Source organism: Asparagus officinalis, chromosome 1 (assembly GCF_001876935.1).
Source record: "Asparagus officinalis chromosome 1, Aspof.V1, whole genome shotgun sequence".
NCBI lineage: Eukaryota > Viridiplantae > Streptophyta > Magnoliopsida > Asparagales > Asparagaceae > Asparagus > Asparagus officinalis.
In genome coordinates, this window is record NC_033794.1 from 21,318,302 (window position 1) to 21,338,357 (window position 20,056).

At 34.8% G+C, this 20,056-nt stretch overlaps 1 protein-coding gene and 1 pseudogene across 1 annotated transcript; both read left to right on the plus strand.

The window, feature by feature from the left end:
- LOC109831679 lies at positions 5,593 to 6,964 on the plus strand (annotated as a pseudogene).
- On the plus strand, positions 7,534 to 15,942 carry LOC109821102 (probable acyl-activating enzyme 1, peroxisomal). Its single transcript, XM_020387298.1, has 2 exons — positions 7,534 to 8,028; positions 14,028 to 15,942. Exons 1-2 carry the CDS (start codon positions 7,831 to 7,833, stop codon positions 15,474 to 15,476), a joined length of 1,647 nt encoding a protein of 548 aa, XP_020242887.1. The 5' UTR covers positions 7,534 to 7,830; the 3' UTR covers positions 15,477 to 15,942.

A 20,056-nucleotide genomic window follows, 5' to 3' on the forward strand; every position in this document is an offset into this window, starting at 1 on the left:
CTTAGATATAATAATCAAATATAGTAAACAGTAAAGATAGAACATGATAATAATAACAGCGGAAGTACAAAATAGAGATATACAAATAAATAAATATCAATATTCAAAGAGTCATAAACAAATGTATCATGTATCAATATTCAAAGAGTCATAAACAAATGTATCATGTAATATTACTAGAAAGTACAAGATATAAGACAATAATGCATAATAAATCAGGCAAAACAAATGTATCATGTAATATTACTAGAAAGTACAAGATATAAGACAATAATGCATAATAAATCAGGCAAAAGGACAATAATATTATAATAAGGTATACACAACATACATAATCACAATTGAAAATAGTATTAAGTAAAAGAAATAAACATAGATAAAAACACATCAATACATATAGACAAACAAACAAAGGCAAATCATAATAATAATTAATAGCATAATAAAATGATACACAATAATTATTACAATACAACAATTATATAGCATAAAGTAAATAATATGAAATCATAGACATGCATGTTCAAAGAAACACAAATAAAATTAAAACATAAAGACAAAAGATATCAAGCAAAAAGATAAACAAGATTCAGAAACATATGATGTGTACAACAATATAATCATCATGTATAATAAGCATTAAAAATAAAAACACATACATAATAATAAGCATATAAAAAGTCTGTATACTCATGGTACGTACTAATCATGCTAACAAAATAAATTTTGATGGAAGTAGTCACAAAATATTATATGATAAAATAACCGTAAGAGCAAACAAGTGATTCAAAATAATCATATTATATAAAACATAACAAAGAAATAATTATATATGTATTCGACAAACAATATAATAAATCAAAAATGTTAGTAATATCCATAAAGTAAATAATAAATATAAACAAGATACAACATTAATAATCATTATGATATAATATCAATTCAGATGTAGCAATATATGGCATAGTAATCAAAATCACATAAATACAATCAATATAAGTATTCATAAATAAAGATGGATAATACATAAAACATGAATTATGAAAAATAAAATAGATTTATAAACAAATAAAAACATAAGAAGAGCATAAATTCGTATAATAAAAACACTGATATATTGTAGATAAATATATCATGAATGATTGATGGACATGTGAACATAAACACTGATAATACATGAAACAGAACACGATTAGACAAGTTGATACTAAAAATAATGAATGACTATAAATTAATATATATTGTAAATATAATAATATACGTGAATACACCCTAATGAAAAAAGAATAGTAATTATAAAAGAATGAAAAAGTAAAACATAACACAAGTAACGAAAATAATGAATAGAGAATGAACAACAACAATGATATAATAAAAGACATAAACATCTAAAAATACTATAAAATGAATACAAAGATTAACACGCATATACAATGTTTATAATGATAAAACAACACATACCGAAAACGAAGCAAATAACTACAAATATGTAAATACACTATAAACAAACATGAATAAATACTATACATACCCACAAACGCATATTAGAATTACCTCTTATATTAATTATAAAAGGATAATAATTAATGTAACTATATAATTAGTAACTCAACTCTAAACTTAACAATATGAATAATTGCTTAAATATCAAAATACATGGCTCTTAAAAATAACAAAACCAATGTGAGCATACTAAAATAATCTAACAAGACAAAACTAACTGATAAAAACTATATACTGAAAGTGTAAAGGATAAAAATATACTGCATATGTAGAATATTAAAATCATGAACATATTAATGTATATCATGAAATATGAACACTATATAATAATCTAGAATATAAGTAAATAGTAGATGATATGATAGAAAAGCGTGCACATACACAATATAACTATACAAAAGTATAATTAAACACAAGAAAATAATCTGAATATCAGATATGTTATGTATATGTGGGGTCTAGAGCAATAAAAAAATACTTAATAATATGGTTTAAACAATTGAAAATATATAAGTAATGATATATATATGTATATATATATACATATATATATTTTTTTTATGAAAAACACATAATATAACACTATGCGTGATACATAAAATAATGTAATAAATAATACAGTCGAATGATATATAAGTCAAATCAAAGAAAATATAGTTGTAAAAATAATAACATATATAGTGACGACCGATACGAGGAAAGATGAATTATAGGTAGAGTGTGTAGTCGCAAAGCGATGAAACAAGAACAGTGGGAAGCCCCGGAGTCAAAGAATGATAAGATAAGGACGAAAGGAAATCTATTAAGAAAATAGGATAAGGGCTAACTACGTACAGTCTTACGGATGAAATATGATATGCGTCCAAATCATCCATTATATTCTCACTGGTAGGACTCGGGACTGTGATCAGAACCATGACCTGCGTGGGCCACCACTAAAACCTGTCACGCCCCGCTTCCCAAAATACCGGGGAATCGGAATGTGAACAAGACCGCGGCGTATTAGATTGAGAAAAAATATACACTATTTTTTTTCTTTTCTCCTCAATCCAATACGCTAAGCGTCTGGAAATAATATAATGCAAAGGCACAGATCCCCGATCACAATCAGCAAGAATATAATAAACAACACAGAATAAAATAATACATATCATAATGAATATTCATCCCAGACATAATATTCGGGTCAACATGCCCTTATACAAAACTATCTGAATGAAATACTGGAGAATATAAATATATACTAAACGAAAGGAAATGAAAGTGCTACAAAACAAACTGAAAGGAATGACTAAGCTTTGGCTTCTTCTTCTGCTACGTCTGCAAGGCACTCCTGCTGCGAATCCTCTGGCTCCTGGCGAACCTGTTCTTCCTCTTAAGTCTGACGTACACCTATTTTCTCTGGTGTACGTCAGACTTAAGAGGAAGAACAGGTTCGCCAGGAGCCAGAGGATTCGCAGCAGGAGTGCCTTGCAGACGTAGCAGAAGAAGAAGCCAAAGCTTAGTCATTCCTTTCAATTTTTTTTGTAGCACTTTCATTTCCTTTCGTTTAGTATATATTTATATTCTTCAGTATTTCATTCAGATAGTTTTGTATAAGGGCATGTTGACCCGAATATTATGTCTGGGATGAATATTCATTGTGATATGTATTATTTTATTCTGTGTTGTTCATTATATTCTTGCTGATTGTGATCGGGGATCTGTGCCTTTGCATTGTATTATTTCCAGACGCTTAGCGTATTGGATTGAGGAGAAAAGGAAAAAAAAAGATAGTATATATTTCTTCTCAATCTAATACACCGCGGGCTTGTTCACGTTCCGATTCTCTGGTATTTTGGGAAGCGGGGCGTGACAAGTCCTGTCACCGTTAAGCTCTTCTTCTCAAAGACGACGACTTTTTGACTCCTCCAGTCATCTCTGGTATTACGTGATGGTTACATGTCTATTTCATGTTTAGGATTTCTTTAAATCATCCAATATGTACTTTTAGATTTCTTAGATTTTTCTTTAATTTTTCTTTTTTTAGTATTTATACATATCTAAATTAGTCCGCTATTTGATTTTGTGTTTTTACTGCTATTTTGTCGCAATAGCTCAGAATAACCTTAGCTATGCCTCACCGCTACATGACGTTATCCGCTATCGATAACCTTGTTAATGAGTATATAAGGTAATTTCTTAATTTAAATTAATTAATTATTTATTTTTAGTTATTAATATTTAATTATTTATTCATTTATAAATAAATCACATATTTAATTAAATCCTAATCAATAAAATTAAAACACTTAAATATGAATAATTAAAATGTAAGGGGATTTTTAAGGGGTAGGAGAACTTTCCCCTCCCTTAAAATCCACCTACTAGATTAAGGAACATTGGAGATGCTCTAAGGGCATCTCCAACTATATCCTCCAAATTTCACCCTCCAAATTAGAATATTCTAGGAATATTTCAATTTGGATGGTGAAATTTGGAGGGTTGCTCCAACCCACACTCTCCAAATGTTTTTTTTTTATTTTTTTTATCAAAAAAGCCATATAAATTAAATAATGTTGAATATAGTTTACGTTAATAATTTTATTGTTAATAATTTATTTGGGGAAAAAAATTATAACATTATAAAGGTGTCGATGAGAGCTTTAAAATGAACCTAATATTAATATTGTAATACAACATATTAAAAAAGAAGAAATTTTGAAATAACAGTGAAAGCATACATCGATAGAACAAGAAAGCAAATATTAACCTCTAATACAACATACCATAGGTCGCAAACATAAACCTCAAACATAAAATATGATAAGAGACAATTAAAATTCTGGCAGGTCATTATCGTTATAACTACCGGTTCTATCCCGATCTCTCGAAGAACCACCATATTCATTTCTTCCTACAGAACCAGCTTCTCCCGCAAATTGAGAAAATCCTCCTTGATTTTCAGTAGGAAAGTCATATTCGTTTTGTCCTCCTACAGCTCCTCTAAGAAGATCAAAAAATCCTCTTGGCCCTCTGGAGGAAAATCCATATTCCTTTCTATTCATAATTTTCCTTTTTTGTTGATAGTAAGCACGTTCACTTTGATCAACGATCTTACTGAGATCAGTCAATATAATTTGTCTATCCTCACTTTCACGCTGAAGAGGTAATTGTTGGTCACATTGTTCTACTTCTCTAGCTTGTAATTCTAATTTTATCTTTTTATTTTCAAGTTTCATTATCATCAATCGCTCCATTTTTTCCCTGCTCATTTCACGTTTAGCATCCATCTCTTGCATACTCTTAATAATTCCCTCCTCATAACTAAACTCCGCCGAAATTTTTCTCTTTGCCTTCTCTTTCTTTCTTCCAACAGGGCGACTTGCTGGGCTGTCCGTGGAAGACAGGCCATCACTCATGTTAACAAAACTTTCCCTCTCCGTGTTCGACTCTGATCCTTCAGAGATGCTCCCAACTGCATGATTGGATTTAGGGTCAGCCCATTTCTCGGCATCCTTGAGGATCGTCCAAACATGATCGAATTGAAATCCTTTCTTTTCTTTAACATCTTCTCCATACATGAATCTAGCTTGAGTCAACTAAAAAAATTACAAACAAAAAATATTAGACAGTTAAAAATGATATTATAAAATCCATAGTAAAAATATATACTTACTATATCGATTTCAGAAGCTCCGCTTGGATCCAGTCGCTCGATTTGTCAAACACAACCCTGAAATTTGTTTGCTGCCTTCTTAATTGCGTCCATACCACATTCCAGAGACTTTGGTGTCCGTTGTCTATCACCTACCTTTTTCATGGAAGACTACTGTGATCCTTTCCCACATCTTATCTTTCTTTTGACATGTGCCTGAGACTGGGTCTTGAGAAATTTCAAGCCATGCCAAGCACAAGAACTAATCTTCTTGGTTACTAAATGATTTTCCTCGAACAGATGTCATAGTGGATGAAGAAAGATTGGTGGAAAAAAGTATGAGATAAGCTACCATTATTTATAATACAAGTCTCCTGACGAGCACAAGTGATGGTGGGAATCTGGTGATTGCAAGAAGACAAGCACGAGACTCGATATTGACATGACTGGACATGGCTCTTGGAAACATCACCCGACGAGAGGTGATGGTAGGAATCTTTCACAACTCTTTAAATATATGAACTCTAAATACAAAACTCAATATATCACAACTCTTTTTTCTTCATACAATAAAATATGAGCTTTAGAGAAGGGTCATCTTGGAACCACTCTTCTTCTTCCACCGATGGAGAGACCCTCGATCTTTGCTTTCAAGACTAGGAGAATGAACTGGCTGAGCAGGAGGAGCGAGATGAAGTCTTGAAGAAAATATTGGCTCGTCGTCTTCAAGAGAGCAGAGAACGAAAACGTAAAGGATCGATTCCTGGTCATGTGGTGATCAATCGAGGAAGAGAAGAAGGTAACTCTCGACTTTGGCATGATTATTTTTCTGAGAAACCCACATATGGGGATGCTCTTTTTCGCAGAAGGTTTCGATGTCGACGAGATCTATTCCTTCGCATTGTCAACGGAGTAAAAGAACACGACAACTACTTTGTGTAGAAGAGAGATGGTCTTGGTGTATTAGGATTATCGACTTTACAAAAAGTAATAGCATCGCACCGCATGTTAGCGTACGGAACTTCGGCGGATAGTACCGACGAATATATTAGGATTGGTGAGTCAATCGTAATCCAATGCTTGAAGAGGTTTTGTCGGGCAGTTATATAGGTGTTTGGAAATGAATATTTAAGGTATCCCACTACGAGTGACATTGCACGGTTGCTAAGGAAAGGAGAAGAGCGCGGATTTCCGGGAATGTTGGGCAGTTTATACTGCATGCACTGGAAATGGAAAAATTGTCCAACGGCTTGGGCGGGACAGTACTCGGGACGTCACGGAGGCCCAACAATGATTCTAGAGGCAGTAGCCTCATATGACTTATGGATATGGCATGCTTTTTTTGGATTACCAGGATCTAACAATGATATTAACGTATTGCAATCTTCAAATTTGTTTGACCAACTAGCACAAGGTATTTCTCCTCCTGCTAATTATAGTATTTTAGGAAAGAATTATGATACAGGTTACTACTTGGTCGATGGGATATACCCCAAATGGTCTACTCTTGTACAAACAATATCTCAACCACAAGGGCCTAAGAGGCAGCTCTTTGCTGCTATGCAAGAAGGATATCGAAAAGATGTAGAGCGGGCTTTTGGTGTTCTTCAGTCACGATTTTCCATTATCAAGGGACCATCACGTTTTTGGGACAAGCAGAGACTACACGACATAATGACTGCTTGTATTATACTACATAACATGACTGTGGAGGATGAACGCGATGCAGACATAATGACTGCTTGTATTATACTACATAACATGACTGTGGAGGATGAACGCGATGCAGAACCAGAGATTATTGTTCATGACGGTGGAGGATGAACGCGATGCAGAACCAGAGATTATTGTTCATGACGAAATTTCAAGACCTGAAGAGATATATATTGATGATGCCGAACGATTCCAACGATTCCTTGATCGACATAGGAAGATTCAAGATAGAGAAGCTTATTTTATGCTTCGAAACGCACTAATTGAACATTTATGGCAGAAGCACGGCAACGAATGAATGTAATTAAAATATTATAATTTATGCTTGTATTTTCTTATGGAGCAAGTTAAATAGATCACCGTATTTAAAATTTCATGTCTGATACTTATTTATTTAATTTAAAAATTAATAATTTTATAATAATACTAAAATAAATTAATCTTAGTTTTATTTTAAAGATCTCAACGAGCTCTTTCCAAATATATAATGATTTTAAATATTAGACTAATAATTTTTTAACTATATTTATTTAAAATTAAACATCTAAGTTAAATTACTAAGAAGGATGACAAAATGGTAATTTTTAAGAAATCAAATAGTTAAAAATAGTAAAATTGTAATTAATAAATCATGAATAGTATTATGGAGAGACACTCCATTTTTTCTCCTCACCCTCAAATTTAGAGATCTCCAAATCTCTAAATTTGGAGAGTAGTTGGAGAGGTTCCGCTCTCTAAATTTGGAGATTTTGGTGATACGGACGGCGGTTGGAGATGCTCTCAAAGAAAAAGCCAAACCCATTTCTCAATCATTGCCTCGTCAGCGATAAATCTGTCGCCTTCCTCATTATCTATCTTTGCTTCATTGCATGCGAGCCATCATCTGTTTTCTTGAATCATTCCTTCATCCCTCATAAATCATTGTCTTAAACCTCTGATTCTTCGGGTGCAACCAAATTTTTGTTCCAATTTCAATAATGGAGGGTACAGTTCGCAGCTCCGCCAACTACGTCCCCTTGACTCCCCTCAGCTTCATCCAACGGTCCGCCGTCGTCTACGCCGATCGCCCCTCCGTGATCTACGGCTCTCGTACGTACACGTGGAGGGAGACCCATCAGCGATGCCTCCGCCTCGCTTCTGCTCTCACCCATCTGGGGATTTCTCGCCGCGACGTTGTAAGATTTTTTAGGGTGCTGAGTTTTTTTTTTGAACTTATTATTTGGGGTTGTTGTGTTTGGAATTGCGATCTTGGTGGTTAATTCTTTGATTGATCTATACTCTAATTTTCTAGAAACCCCTTCATCTAAAAAGTTCGATACTTGAATAAAAAATAAAATAATAAAATAAATAAATAGATAAAAAGTTCGATAAAACCCCCCTTATCTATGATCATTAATGAATTTTTGGCTTGGAAACTGATCATTATGGGCTTAATGTCACTTAGATACCCCATAGTTTCCCTACTTTGCACTTGTACGTCCTCAGTTGTTTTTGGGAGCACTTATATACCCTAAAGGTTTTAAAATTTGCACTTTAATACTCTCAGCTGGGCACTTATATAAGGCTAGTTAGCACTTATATACCTTACAGTTTCCCCTACTTCACACTTGTATACCCTCACTTGTTTTTGGTAGCACTTGTGTACCCTCAAGTTTTTAAAATTGGATGTTTAATACATTCGGTTATGCAAACGTGGGAATATTCCCCTAAAATTTCCTATGTGACATTCACATGTAATTGTAGAACCTTTTAATACTTAATATTTATATCTATTGAATATATTGTTTAACCTATCCTAAATCTATTCTAAAATAAAATTGGGATATGTTAAAATCTGGGCGATGTGTTCTTTAAGAAAAACACCACAAAAAGCTCATTATGATATCCAGACACACCGGTAGTAATTATGCTAAACAAGTGTCGGTCAAGAAGACTTGGAAGAATTTTCATCATCATTTGGCAAGAAGGTGGTCAAAGACTAATTAGTCATACGTGACCCTCTTCTTTGCTATTTACAATCCTCTTCTAATTAACTAGAGACAATCCCCCATTAGTTTCTTGCTTTCCATTCCCAAAGAAAGATCTTTTGATGTGGCAGTCTACTTGAAAGCTCAAACAGGTATATGGTAGAACGTCAAGTAAAGTGCATATTGTGGACATAGTATATAAATAATAATTTATAAGTGTCTACTGTTTGGCACTTGATTATATTCATACATTTTGGTAATTCTTTTTCATATCCATGTAATTTTATGCGCATTCACGAAAGTATGATAATTTTGATTAATTAATAGTTATTGATATTATTCAATATTTTTTAAGGAAAATTAAATTTCAAGATGGTTTATTTCATAGAACTTCCTAATATGCAACTAAATTGAGTAGAGAAGCATTCACCAATTCAAATAGAAAGGGATGTAATAGTTCCCTCCTCAGTTGAGCTACTCCACCTACCTAGCCCTCCAAACAATTCCACTATTTCAATACTTCCCCAAAATCCCAAATATGTAAGCTGCGAGCCGTCCAACCCAGGAAGCTGGCTTTTCAACACTTTTTTTGAACTTATTTCCAAAGCAACCATGGTACCCCTCTTCACACTGGAGAGTATAATGACATGGCCAATACACCAAGAAGTTATGTTCTCTTTGAAGTTCGAATTATGTTTGAGAACAAATAGGCAGCTCAACAAACCTCACCCAGATTAGGATTTTAGGTATCTAATAACTTTGTTGATCAATAAGTTAGCAAACAACTGCCGCACTTGAGATAAGTATAAGGTTCAAGTTGAGATGGAACACTTTTGTAGCTTAGGAATCTGTCGCAGAATGTTTGACCATCTCTTGGGGTTAATTTGAAAGTCAAGTGATAAAAGAGAGATCAAAATTGTTAGTTAATTTCTCTTACTGGGGGGTCGATTCCGACTCAAGCTGATTTGGTCGGAGCACTCATAAATGTGGGCCATAGATTAAATCCGCAAAATTCCACAATCTAGATCTCGCTATGTAAGTCTATCATTGAATAGGAGAAGCGACATATTCTTCATTTTGATTAGAGTCATCAGCCAAGTAACAATTCATCATTTCTTCTACCTTTCCCTTGCCTCCCAATTCATCTTCTTAACAGAAAAATTCATTCATCAAACAATACGTGGAGGGAGACCCATCAGCGATGCCTCCGCCTTGCTTCTGCTCTCGTCCATCTGGGGATTTCTCGCCGCAATGTTGTAAGAATTATTTAGGGTGTTGAGTTATTCTTATTTTTATTATTATTGAACTTATTATTTGGGGTTGTTGTGTTTAGAATTGCGATCTTGGTGGTTAATTCTTTGATTGGTCTATACTCTAATTTTCTAGAAACCCCTTAATCTAAAAAGTTCGATACTTTGAATAAAAAATTAAAAAATAAGAAAAAAATTTTAAAAATATAAATAAATAAATAAAAAGTTTGATAAAATCCCCCTTATCTATGATCATTAATGAATTTTTGGTTTCGAAACTGATGATTATGGGCTTAATTTCACTTACACACCCTATAGTTTCGCTACTTTTCACTTATATTCCCACAATTGTTTTTGGAAGCACTTATATGCCCTAAAGTTTTTAAAATTTGCACTTTAATATTCTCAGTTATACAAATATGAGAACTTCCCNCTCACATGGTGATTTTAGAGTATGTTAACCCTTTATACTTGTTAAATTTACTGTTAAGCCTATCAAAATTCAAATTTTAAATTGAATTATGGTAGATTTAAAATAGAATTGTTGTGGGTTTGACGGTGAATTTAATAAAATTAAGGTTAAAAAGTACTAACATTAGCATGTAATGTAAGTGTCGCATGACAATTTTCGGGTTGGGAGGGTGGGGGGATTCTTGCATTTGCCTAATTGAGGGTATTTAAGTACAAATCTGAAAAAACTTTACGTTATATGAACTGCTGCCCAAAACAAGTGAGGATATATAAGTGCAATTAAGTCTTAATTCTGTAATGGCGTTTGTTCGTTAAATACATGAGTAAACGTCTTGAGGCACAAACACTTTAAATTCACACATGTTTGAAGAACCAAACTCCAATATAAAATTATTCGTTTCATTAATGTTCATATATTAGGGGTTTTTTGCTGAACTTTTTACATCAGAGGGTTTCTTGAGAAGAAAGGTAGGTATGAAAAGGTTCTTTTTTTTCCTGTAATTTAAGGGTAAATTGTAGATAATGTTCTCTTCAAGTGGCATTTTCAGAAGGCTAGTTAGTGCGTAAATACCTTAATTTCCCCTACTTCACACTTATTTACCCTCACTCGTTTTTGGTAGCACTTGTATGCCCAGAAATTTTTTAAATTGGATGTTTAATACATTTGGTTATGCAAACGTGAGAATATAATGAATATTCTCCTAAAATTTCCTATGTGACATTCACATGTAATTGCAGAACCTTTTAATCCTTATATTTATATCTATTGAATATATTGTTTAACCTATCCTAATTCTATTCTAAAATAGAATTAGGATATGTTTAAAATAAAATCTGGGCATTGTGTTCTTTAAGAAAAACACAACAAAAAACTCATTATGATATCCAGACACCAGTAGTAATTATACTGAGCAAGTGTTGGTCAAAAATACTTGGAAAATTGGAACAATTTTCACCATCATTTGGCAAGAAGGTGGTCGAAGACTAATTAGTCATACGTGACCCTCTTCTTTGCTATTACATTCCTCTTCTAATTGACTAGAGAAAATCCCCCATTAGTTTCTTGCTTTCCATTCCCAAAGAAAGATCTTTTGATGTGGCAATCTGCTTGAAAACTCAAACTCAAACAGGTAAATGGTAGAACGTCAAGTAAAGCGCATATTGTGGACATAGTATATAAATAATAATCTATAAAAGTCTACTGTTTGGCACTTGATTATATTCATGCATTTTGGTAATTCTTTTTCATATTCATGTAATGTTATGTGCATTCATGAAAGTATGATAATTTTGATTAATTAATAGTTATTTATATTATTCAATATTTTTTAAGGAAAATTAAATTTCAAGATGGTTTATTTCATAGAACTTCCTAATATGCAACTAAATTGAGTAGAGAAGGATTCACCAATGCAAATAGAGAGGAATGTAATAGTTCCCTCCTCAGTTGAGCTACGTCCACCTACCTAGTCCTCCAAACAATTCCACTATGTCAATACTTTCCCAGAATCCTAAATATGTAAACTGCGAGCCGTCCAACCCATGAAGCTGGCTTTTCAACACTTTTTTGGAGCTTATTTCCAAAGCAAACATGGTATCCCTCTTCACACTGAAGAGTATGTGACATGGTCAATACACCAAGAAGTTATGTTCTCTTTGAAGTTCGAATTATGTTTGAGAACTGTTATAACCATTTTAGTGATGGAAAATAATCACCAATCGATGGCAGATAAGTGTCCCACATTATGTATAATCAGGTCAGCATCTCAAGATAATCAGAGGCCCAGCTCGGCCGACTCGACACGTTGACATACTGCAAGGACAACTCGAAAGACGTCACATGTCGACGACCCAAAAGCCGTTATGTGTCATCTCCTGGCTGAGTCAACTACTTAAACACTCCATTCGGCCAACTCATTGGTCGACACCTTGTGAGGGCGACTCCGGTACTTCTTGACCATCCAACGAGTAGAAAGGTGACGAAACGCCTCGAGCCCCTCCTGTGCATTGATGACCAATCACCTCGCCATAAATACCATTAAATGCATTATAGGCGGTATGATTCATCTGTCTCCAATAGTAATTATGATATATCGGACCACGTCGGCACTGCACACGCCACATCACTTCGTATTAAACACCGAAGTGAACTCTTCTCTACTCCTCGACCGATACATGTAAAGGTGAAGCTGAATTAGCCGCCAGCCCATGCCCGGCCGAAGTTACCATCCTACTCTTCATCCACTACTATAAAAAGTGATACTATTTTCCATTACAGGGTAAGCTTTTTCAATCATTCTTTGAACATAAGAACTACTGCGATTCCTTTTACTTCTCCACACAAGCACCTCACTGACTTGATCGTCGGAGGACAACTAGAGAATCACACTCCGCCCTCTTACGATTTGTTACTTGTGCAGGGAAGCACAACTTGCCAAAGAACCAGACATTCAGAGAGTTAGAGGACCCTCGTCAACTTAATCTACTTTCATTTGACTATGTGATTCCATACATCATCAAGAACAAATAGGCAGCTCAACAAACCTCACCCTGTCTAATAACTTTGTTGATCAATAAGTTAGCAAACAACTGCGGCACTTGAGATAAGTATAAGGTTCAAGTTGAGATGGAACACTTTTGTAGCTTAGGAATCTGTCGCAGAAAGTTTGACCATCTCTTGGGGTTAAATTGAAAGTCAAGTGATAAAAAAGAGATCAAGAATTGTAAGTTAATTTCTCTTACTGGGGGGTCGATCCCGATTCAAGGTGATTTGCTCGGAGCACTCATAAATGTGGGACATAGATTAAATATGCGATACTCCACAACCTAGAGCTCGCTATGCAAGTCTATCATTGAACAGGAGAAGTGACATATTCTTCGTCTTGATTAGAGTCAACAACCAAGTAACAATTCATCCCTTCTTCTACCTTACACTTGCCTCCCGATTCATCTTCTTACCAGAAAAATTCATCCATCAAACAAGTGTCCCAGAGACTATGCGTGCGTGTGTGTGCGTGTGCGTTTTTGTGTGTGAGCAATCCATCATAAAATCGCCATCTTCTGCTGTTTGGAAGCATAGCTAACAACTTCAGGATTTTAATTGTTCATAATCTACATTATCAGAATCGTATATATCCACGTTTTCTAAATGAACCCCCTATCGTGATGGGAGACCATCATTTATTAACTGATAAATGGCCCTTAATAGAGCTTACTTGCAAGTTGCTAGAGTTATTTGTGTGTTGAATTGATCTTTTTCTGAGAATGAGAGCGGCATTCTTTGAGAATGCTATGACGCTATAAAGTGGACATTAAAGCTTTCTTTCTTACGGTATGTTTTCAATTTTTGATGCATCCATGCTTCCCTACTTTTAATATGATCCTTTCCTTACAATTCACCATTGTACCATTTTACAGTAAACACACAGTGATCTCTATTCAACGCTTGATTTTATAACTCCAAGCTATTTGGTTTTGTTGAATCAGGTAGCTGTACTTGCTCCTAACATCCCGGCAACATACGAACTCCACTTCGCTGTGCCAATGACTGGTGCAGTTCTGTGCACTCTCAACATCCGACACGACTCTGCCATGGTGTCCATCCTATTGAGGCACTCTCGAGCCAAGGTCCTCTTTGTAGACCACCAGCTTCTTGAAATAGCCCAAGGAGCACTCAAACTTCTCTCGCAATCCAGCACCAGCCTGAACCCTATTCTGGTCACAATCTCAGAACCCGGATCACCAAATTCTTCTACTAATCTAGACTATGAACATATTATAATGACGTCTGACCCACATTTCAATGTCAAATGGCCTTCCGATGAATGTGAACCGATATCCTTAAACTATACCTCGGGCACAACTTCTAAACCTAAAGGTGTAGTCTATAGTCACCGAGGAGCTTACCTGAATTCCATTGCTACAGTCCTCTTGAGCAATATTACCACAATGCCAGTGTACCTGTGGACTGTCCCGATGTTCCACTGCAACGGCTGGTGCCTAGCTTGGGGGATTGCAGCTCAAGGCGGGACAAACATCTGCGTCCGAAACGCCACAGCCAAGGTCATTTTTGACTGCATCGCCCTCCACAAGGTCACAAACATGGGCGGTGCACCTACAGTTCTCAACTCCATCGTGAATTCTCCATCTCGAGACCGAAAACCACTTCCCCATAGAGTATCTGTGATTACCGGCGGGGCACCTCCACCGGCCAAAGTTCTATTCAAGATGGAGGAGCTAGGGTTTAATGTCACCCACTCGTACGGACTCACTGAGACCTATGGCCCGGCTACGGTTTGTACATGGAAACCAGAGTGGGACTCTCTACCTGCTGAGGATAAGGCTAGGGTTAACTCTCGTCAGGGGTTGCATCATATTGGTATAGAGGTAGATATCAAGGATCCCATAACCATGAAGAGTGTTCCAAACGATGGGAAGACTATGGGTGAAGTTATGTTTAGAGGAAATACCGTTATGAGTGGTTATTTTAAAGATAGGGGGGCAACCGATGAAGCTCTGGCTGGTGGGTGGTTTCGGACCGGTGATCTAGGAGTTAGACATGATGATGGTTATATACAACTGAAGGATCGGTCGAAGGACATTATAATTTCTGGAGGGGAGAATATAAGCACGATAGAGGTCGAGTCAGTGATTTTTGGGCATCCGGGTGTGCTTGAGGCTGCGGTGGTTGGGAGACCCGACGAGCATTGGGGGGAGACATCTTGTGCTTTTGTGAAGCTGAAAGAGGGGTGGAAGGTAAGTGAGGAGGAGATTATGAAGTATTGTCGGGATCGGTTGCCTCATTATATGGCGCCAAAGACTGTTGTTTTTGAGGAGATTCCGAAGACCTCGACAGGGAAAGTGCAGAAGTTTGTTCTGAGGGAGAAGGTGAAGGCTATGGAAAGCATGTCTAGGGTGAAAAGGAGCAGGCTTTGATGGTTGCCTCAAGGTCAGAGGAGGATTCAGACGTAAGATTCTTAAGTTGTAAATCACCCAAGAGAAAGTGAAAGTAAACCTCTTCAGAACACCCCACATTCGAGCAGGACGTTCTGAGTCATTCAATATGTCAGTCCAAATCTTCAAAATGTTCAGCTCACTGTTTGTGTATGTGAATTTAGTTAAGAATGGATGATGTTCTCTTGGGTTAATTGCGGATAGGCCCTCTGTACTATCGTCATATTTAACTCACTGTTAGAATTAATTCAAAACTAAAAACCTTCAACTCTCATCACAACTTCGGAGTTTTGGTGTAATTGTGATAAGATTTGAGGGTTATGGTTTTATATTAATTTTAACATGCCCTCGCAGATTGAGAGCCCTTTTATGGGCTGAAACTTGGACTCACGTAACGGTGTTAATTTTTAGACAATTCATTTTTAATTTGTGGTCGGTGGGATTTGAACTTGGGTTGCACTGATGTCATTTTAAGTCTTTAAATATTACACAAAAACTTCAAAGTTGTAGTGGGAGTTGAGGGTTATAGTTTTATATTAATTTTAACAGTCATTGTTGTAGTTATATTGTTGTAGATAGGTCCTATGACTGAAATCTATTGTTGCAGATGCATGCCCCAGAAAAGGATCTAAAAACTTGCAGTCAGGGGTTCCATCTGCAATAAAGCAATAATAAAATTACAGGATACTAACTTACTAAGTTCAGTTTAGCAATAGTAGAAGGGGTTTATATGCCATTGACCTATATTCTTTGCGTAAGTTTTGATATTGGCATCTCTGTCTGGTTCTGGTTCTAGTGGAAGGAAGAAAGAACCCAATATTACTTATGCGCGAGGCAACTAGTCCCTTAAATTTTTAATAATTTGATAATTTAATTTTTTTGAGAAAAAGGATGGAATATCACAAAGGTATTCTAACTAGCTAAATTAACATAACTGGCTGTTACATATAAAGCACATACTCCCAACCAAGAGTATGTACTATAGTTCAAAACAAAAGACTACATATTGGTAGCAACAACACTTCTGCACATAACACTAGATATAACTCCTTAAAAGAGTAAAAAGACTTATCAACTATTACTGCATATAACCCAAAAGAGTAAAAAGACTTATAGTCTAAAATTGTTTTTCTCCAAAACAGACACAAAGCACGCAAAACTCTGTGAATGATCTTCATTCCAAATGTATCACATTGCCCACAAGATTCCTGTCTTCAATTCCAGCATCTTGCATCCTCTCAGCAGCTCTTTTTTTTTTCTTTTTTACAACCTAGTAGCTCGAGCAGACACACCCTTAGAACCTAGCCAAAAGGTTGAGTAAGTCATAATTTTGTTCAAAAGAACAAGAGATCTCTTCCGCTTGTTAGAAAATAATCTATCATTACGTTCCTGCCACACACACCAAATAAGTGAGCAAATGAAAACATCTCGCTTCAATTTGGAATTCGCATCACGACCAATATTCCAATTTAACTATAAATCTATTAAGGAATCCAATCTAAAATCACTATCTGTATTCAATTTGAATTGAATTGATCTCCATATTGAGTATACAAACTTACATTTAAGAAACAAGTGTGTATGATTTTCATCTAGCTTAGAACATAAACAACAAATCATCTCTATATGTATTCCTTTTTTCTCCAGATCATCCGTTGTATTCAACCCATGTCTTAGAGCCAACAAGACTAGGAATTTAACTTTTAAAGGAATAGGAAGATCCTATAAACTTGCACAATCATATCTTAATCCTCCATCAATAAGTAATTGATAAAAGAATTTTAACAGTAAAAACATTCTTTGCCTCCCACACCCATTTTCTTTTATCCTCCTATTGCTCAATACTAACTGAATTGAGAAAATTCATCATATTAAAGTATTGAGAAACCAAATTACCAGTCAATTGTCTTCTAAACTGCACCTCGCAACTCCACAAATTATTTTCTTTCTTCCTCAAACTACTAATGAAGGCATAAGGTGATGAAGTGACAGAAAACAGAGATGGAAATAAAGAAGCAAGAGTAAATGAGCCTAACCATTTATCAAGCCAGAATAAAATATGATTTCTATTTCCCACATCCACTTGAGCACTGCATAAAAAACTGTGAATATTACCAAAAAAGTTTCTCCAAAAATGTGAAAGATTCAATCTTCCAGATTGTAAATATTCAGTCCAAGGTTTTCTTTCAAAATATTTATGAAAACTAATTTGTTTCCAAAGATCAGGTTTTCCATCAAACCATTTCCAAAGCCACTTCCCCAAAAATGCTTTATTCACAATCTTCAAAATTTTAATCCCCAAACCACTTCCCCAAAAGTGCTTTACTCACAATCTTCAAATTTTTAATTCCCAAACCACCATAGTGTTTATGTCTACAAATTTCATCCCATTTAACCAAATTTGAACTCCCTTTATGATCCAAAGATCCAATCCATAAAAATATTCTTCTCATTTTATCAAAATTTTCATGACCCATGAAGGAAATAGTAAGAAGGATAGCCAGAAAACTGGCATAGAGGAAAGGACAGAGTTAACTAAAACCAATCAACTCCTCTTAATAAAGATTTACCTTTCTATAAGGCTAATCTCTTCTCTATTTTCTCAAACAAAGGAAACCAATCATCTTTCTTCAGGCTTCCATGCCTTAAGGCACCCCAAGATAGGTTATGGAAAAATTACCACTATTACAATTCATCATAATGGCCAAATTTTGTTGTAGAGATTCATTATCTTCAAGAGCAATAAGAACACTCTTATTAAAACTTATTTTTAATCCAAAAGCAAGCTCAAAACAATATAAAATCAGCTTCAAAACTGTCAATTGCTCCCTATTATTTTTTGCAATAGATCAAGGTATCATCTGCATATTGCAGACAATATACTTTGTGTCTCATATTATTAGGGCCTAATCCTTCAATAAGGTGAGAATCAACTGCTAGAGTTAACATTCTAGTAAAGAAATCTGCTACCAAAATAAAAAGAAGGGGTGATAAAATGTCTCCTTGACGAACACCTCTTTTAGACATAATTCAACTTCCTAGTTTACCATTTATATTAATGGTAGACAAACCTCCTTTTAAACACAATTTCACCCAATTTATCCATTTATCGCCAAACCTTTTAGCTTTCAGAACATCTAGAATAAAATTCCAGTCAAGCATATCGTAAGCTTTCACAAAATCTAATTTTAATTAGATCCCTTCCCTTTTACTATTCTGAAAACAATCATTTATAATCTCTTGGGCTGCAACCACTCCATCAAGCATGAATCTATTCTTAATAAAACCATACTGCATAGGACCTATAAGCAACTCAAGCTTAGAATTCAGCATATTAGTCAAAACTTTAGTGATTATCTTATAAATCACATTGAGCAAGCTGATAGGTCTGTAATCATTAACTGTAATAGACTCATTCTTTTTTGGAATAAGAACAATATGAGCATAATTAAGCCTATTGATTTCTAATCTATCATAAAATTCCTCAAACAATTTCATAATATCACCTCTCACAGTTTCCCAAAACACTTGAAAGAATAAAGCAGGGAAGCCATCAGGACCAGGGAATTTAGCCTCATTCATATTAAAAATAGCTTTATGAACTTCCTCCACAGAAAATAGATGTTCAATATCGCTGGAACCCCAATTAACCAAAGAGAATAAACAATTCCAATCAAGCTGACATCTGTAAGAGACGTTTTGTCCAAAAATCTAGTTGTAATGGTTTAAAAAAACCAGAGACATACCATCCTCAAAATTATTTCAACATCATTATGTGTAATTGAAGAAATCAAGTTACTTCTCTTCCTTCCATTGGCAATTTTATGAAAATATGTAGTGTTGTAATCTCCCTCTTTGAGCCAATGAGCTTTAGCTCTTTGTTTCCACATTTGTTCCTCTTGAAATAAAATCTCATTCAACTAGATAGTAATATCATTTTTTTGAACCATCTCATCATCTATCAAATCTCTACTCTCTTCTATAACTTCCCAATTTAAGAGATTGTCCAATAAATCTTTTTTTTTGTTTGACACTAAGAAAATTGGAATGAACCCATTGTTTTATACATTTCCTCATAAATCTTAGCTTACCAACAATATTTTTAGCAGCAGAATCACTTGAAGGAGCACAACTCCACCACAAAGGAATACTTTTTGTAAACTCTTCAGTTTGCAACCAAAGTTTTTCAAATCTAAACATTTTAACATATTGTTGATTATCCCCACAATCAAAGCTTATAGGAGCATGATCTGATAATTGACTACTGAGGCCTTATTGTTTGGAAAAGGGATAAAAGTCTTTCCAATCAGAGTTGAAAAAAACTCTATCAAACCTAGCCATAGAAGGAGATCTTCTCTTATTTGACCAAGTAAAATTTCTTCCATGAAGAGGGCTATCAATTAGTTCCAATTCACTGATCACTTCATTAAACTTTTCTATTTCTTTCCTATGGTTGTTTTTACCCTTTCTTTCATTAGGATTAGAAGTAATAATAAAATATCCAACCACAACCCAAGGACCTGAAATGCTGCTTTTAACATCCTTGAGTTCTTGCCAAAAAA

What these genes read in the sequence shown, in the direction of transcription:
- LOC109821102 (XM_020387298.1), top strand. Translation starts at nt 7,831, where the DNA reads ATGGAGGGTACAGTTCGCAGCTCCGCCAACTACGTCCCCTTGACTCCC. An exon ending in GGATTTCTCGCCGCGACGTT is followed by an intron (nt 8,029 to 14,027) that starts GTAAGATTTTTT and finishes TTGTTGAATCAG; the next exon opens with GTAGCTGTACTTGCTCCTAA.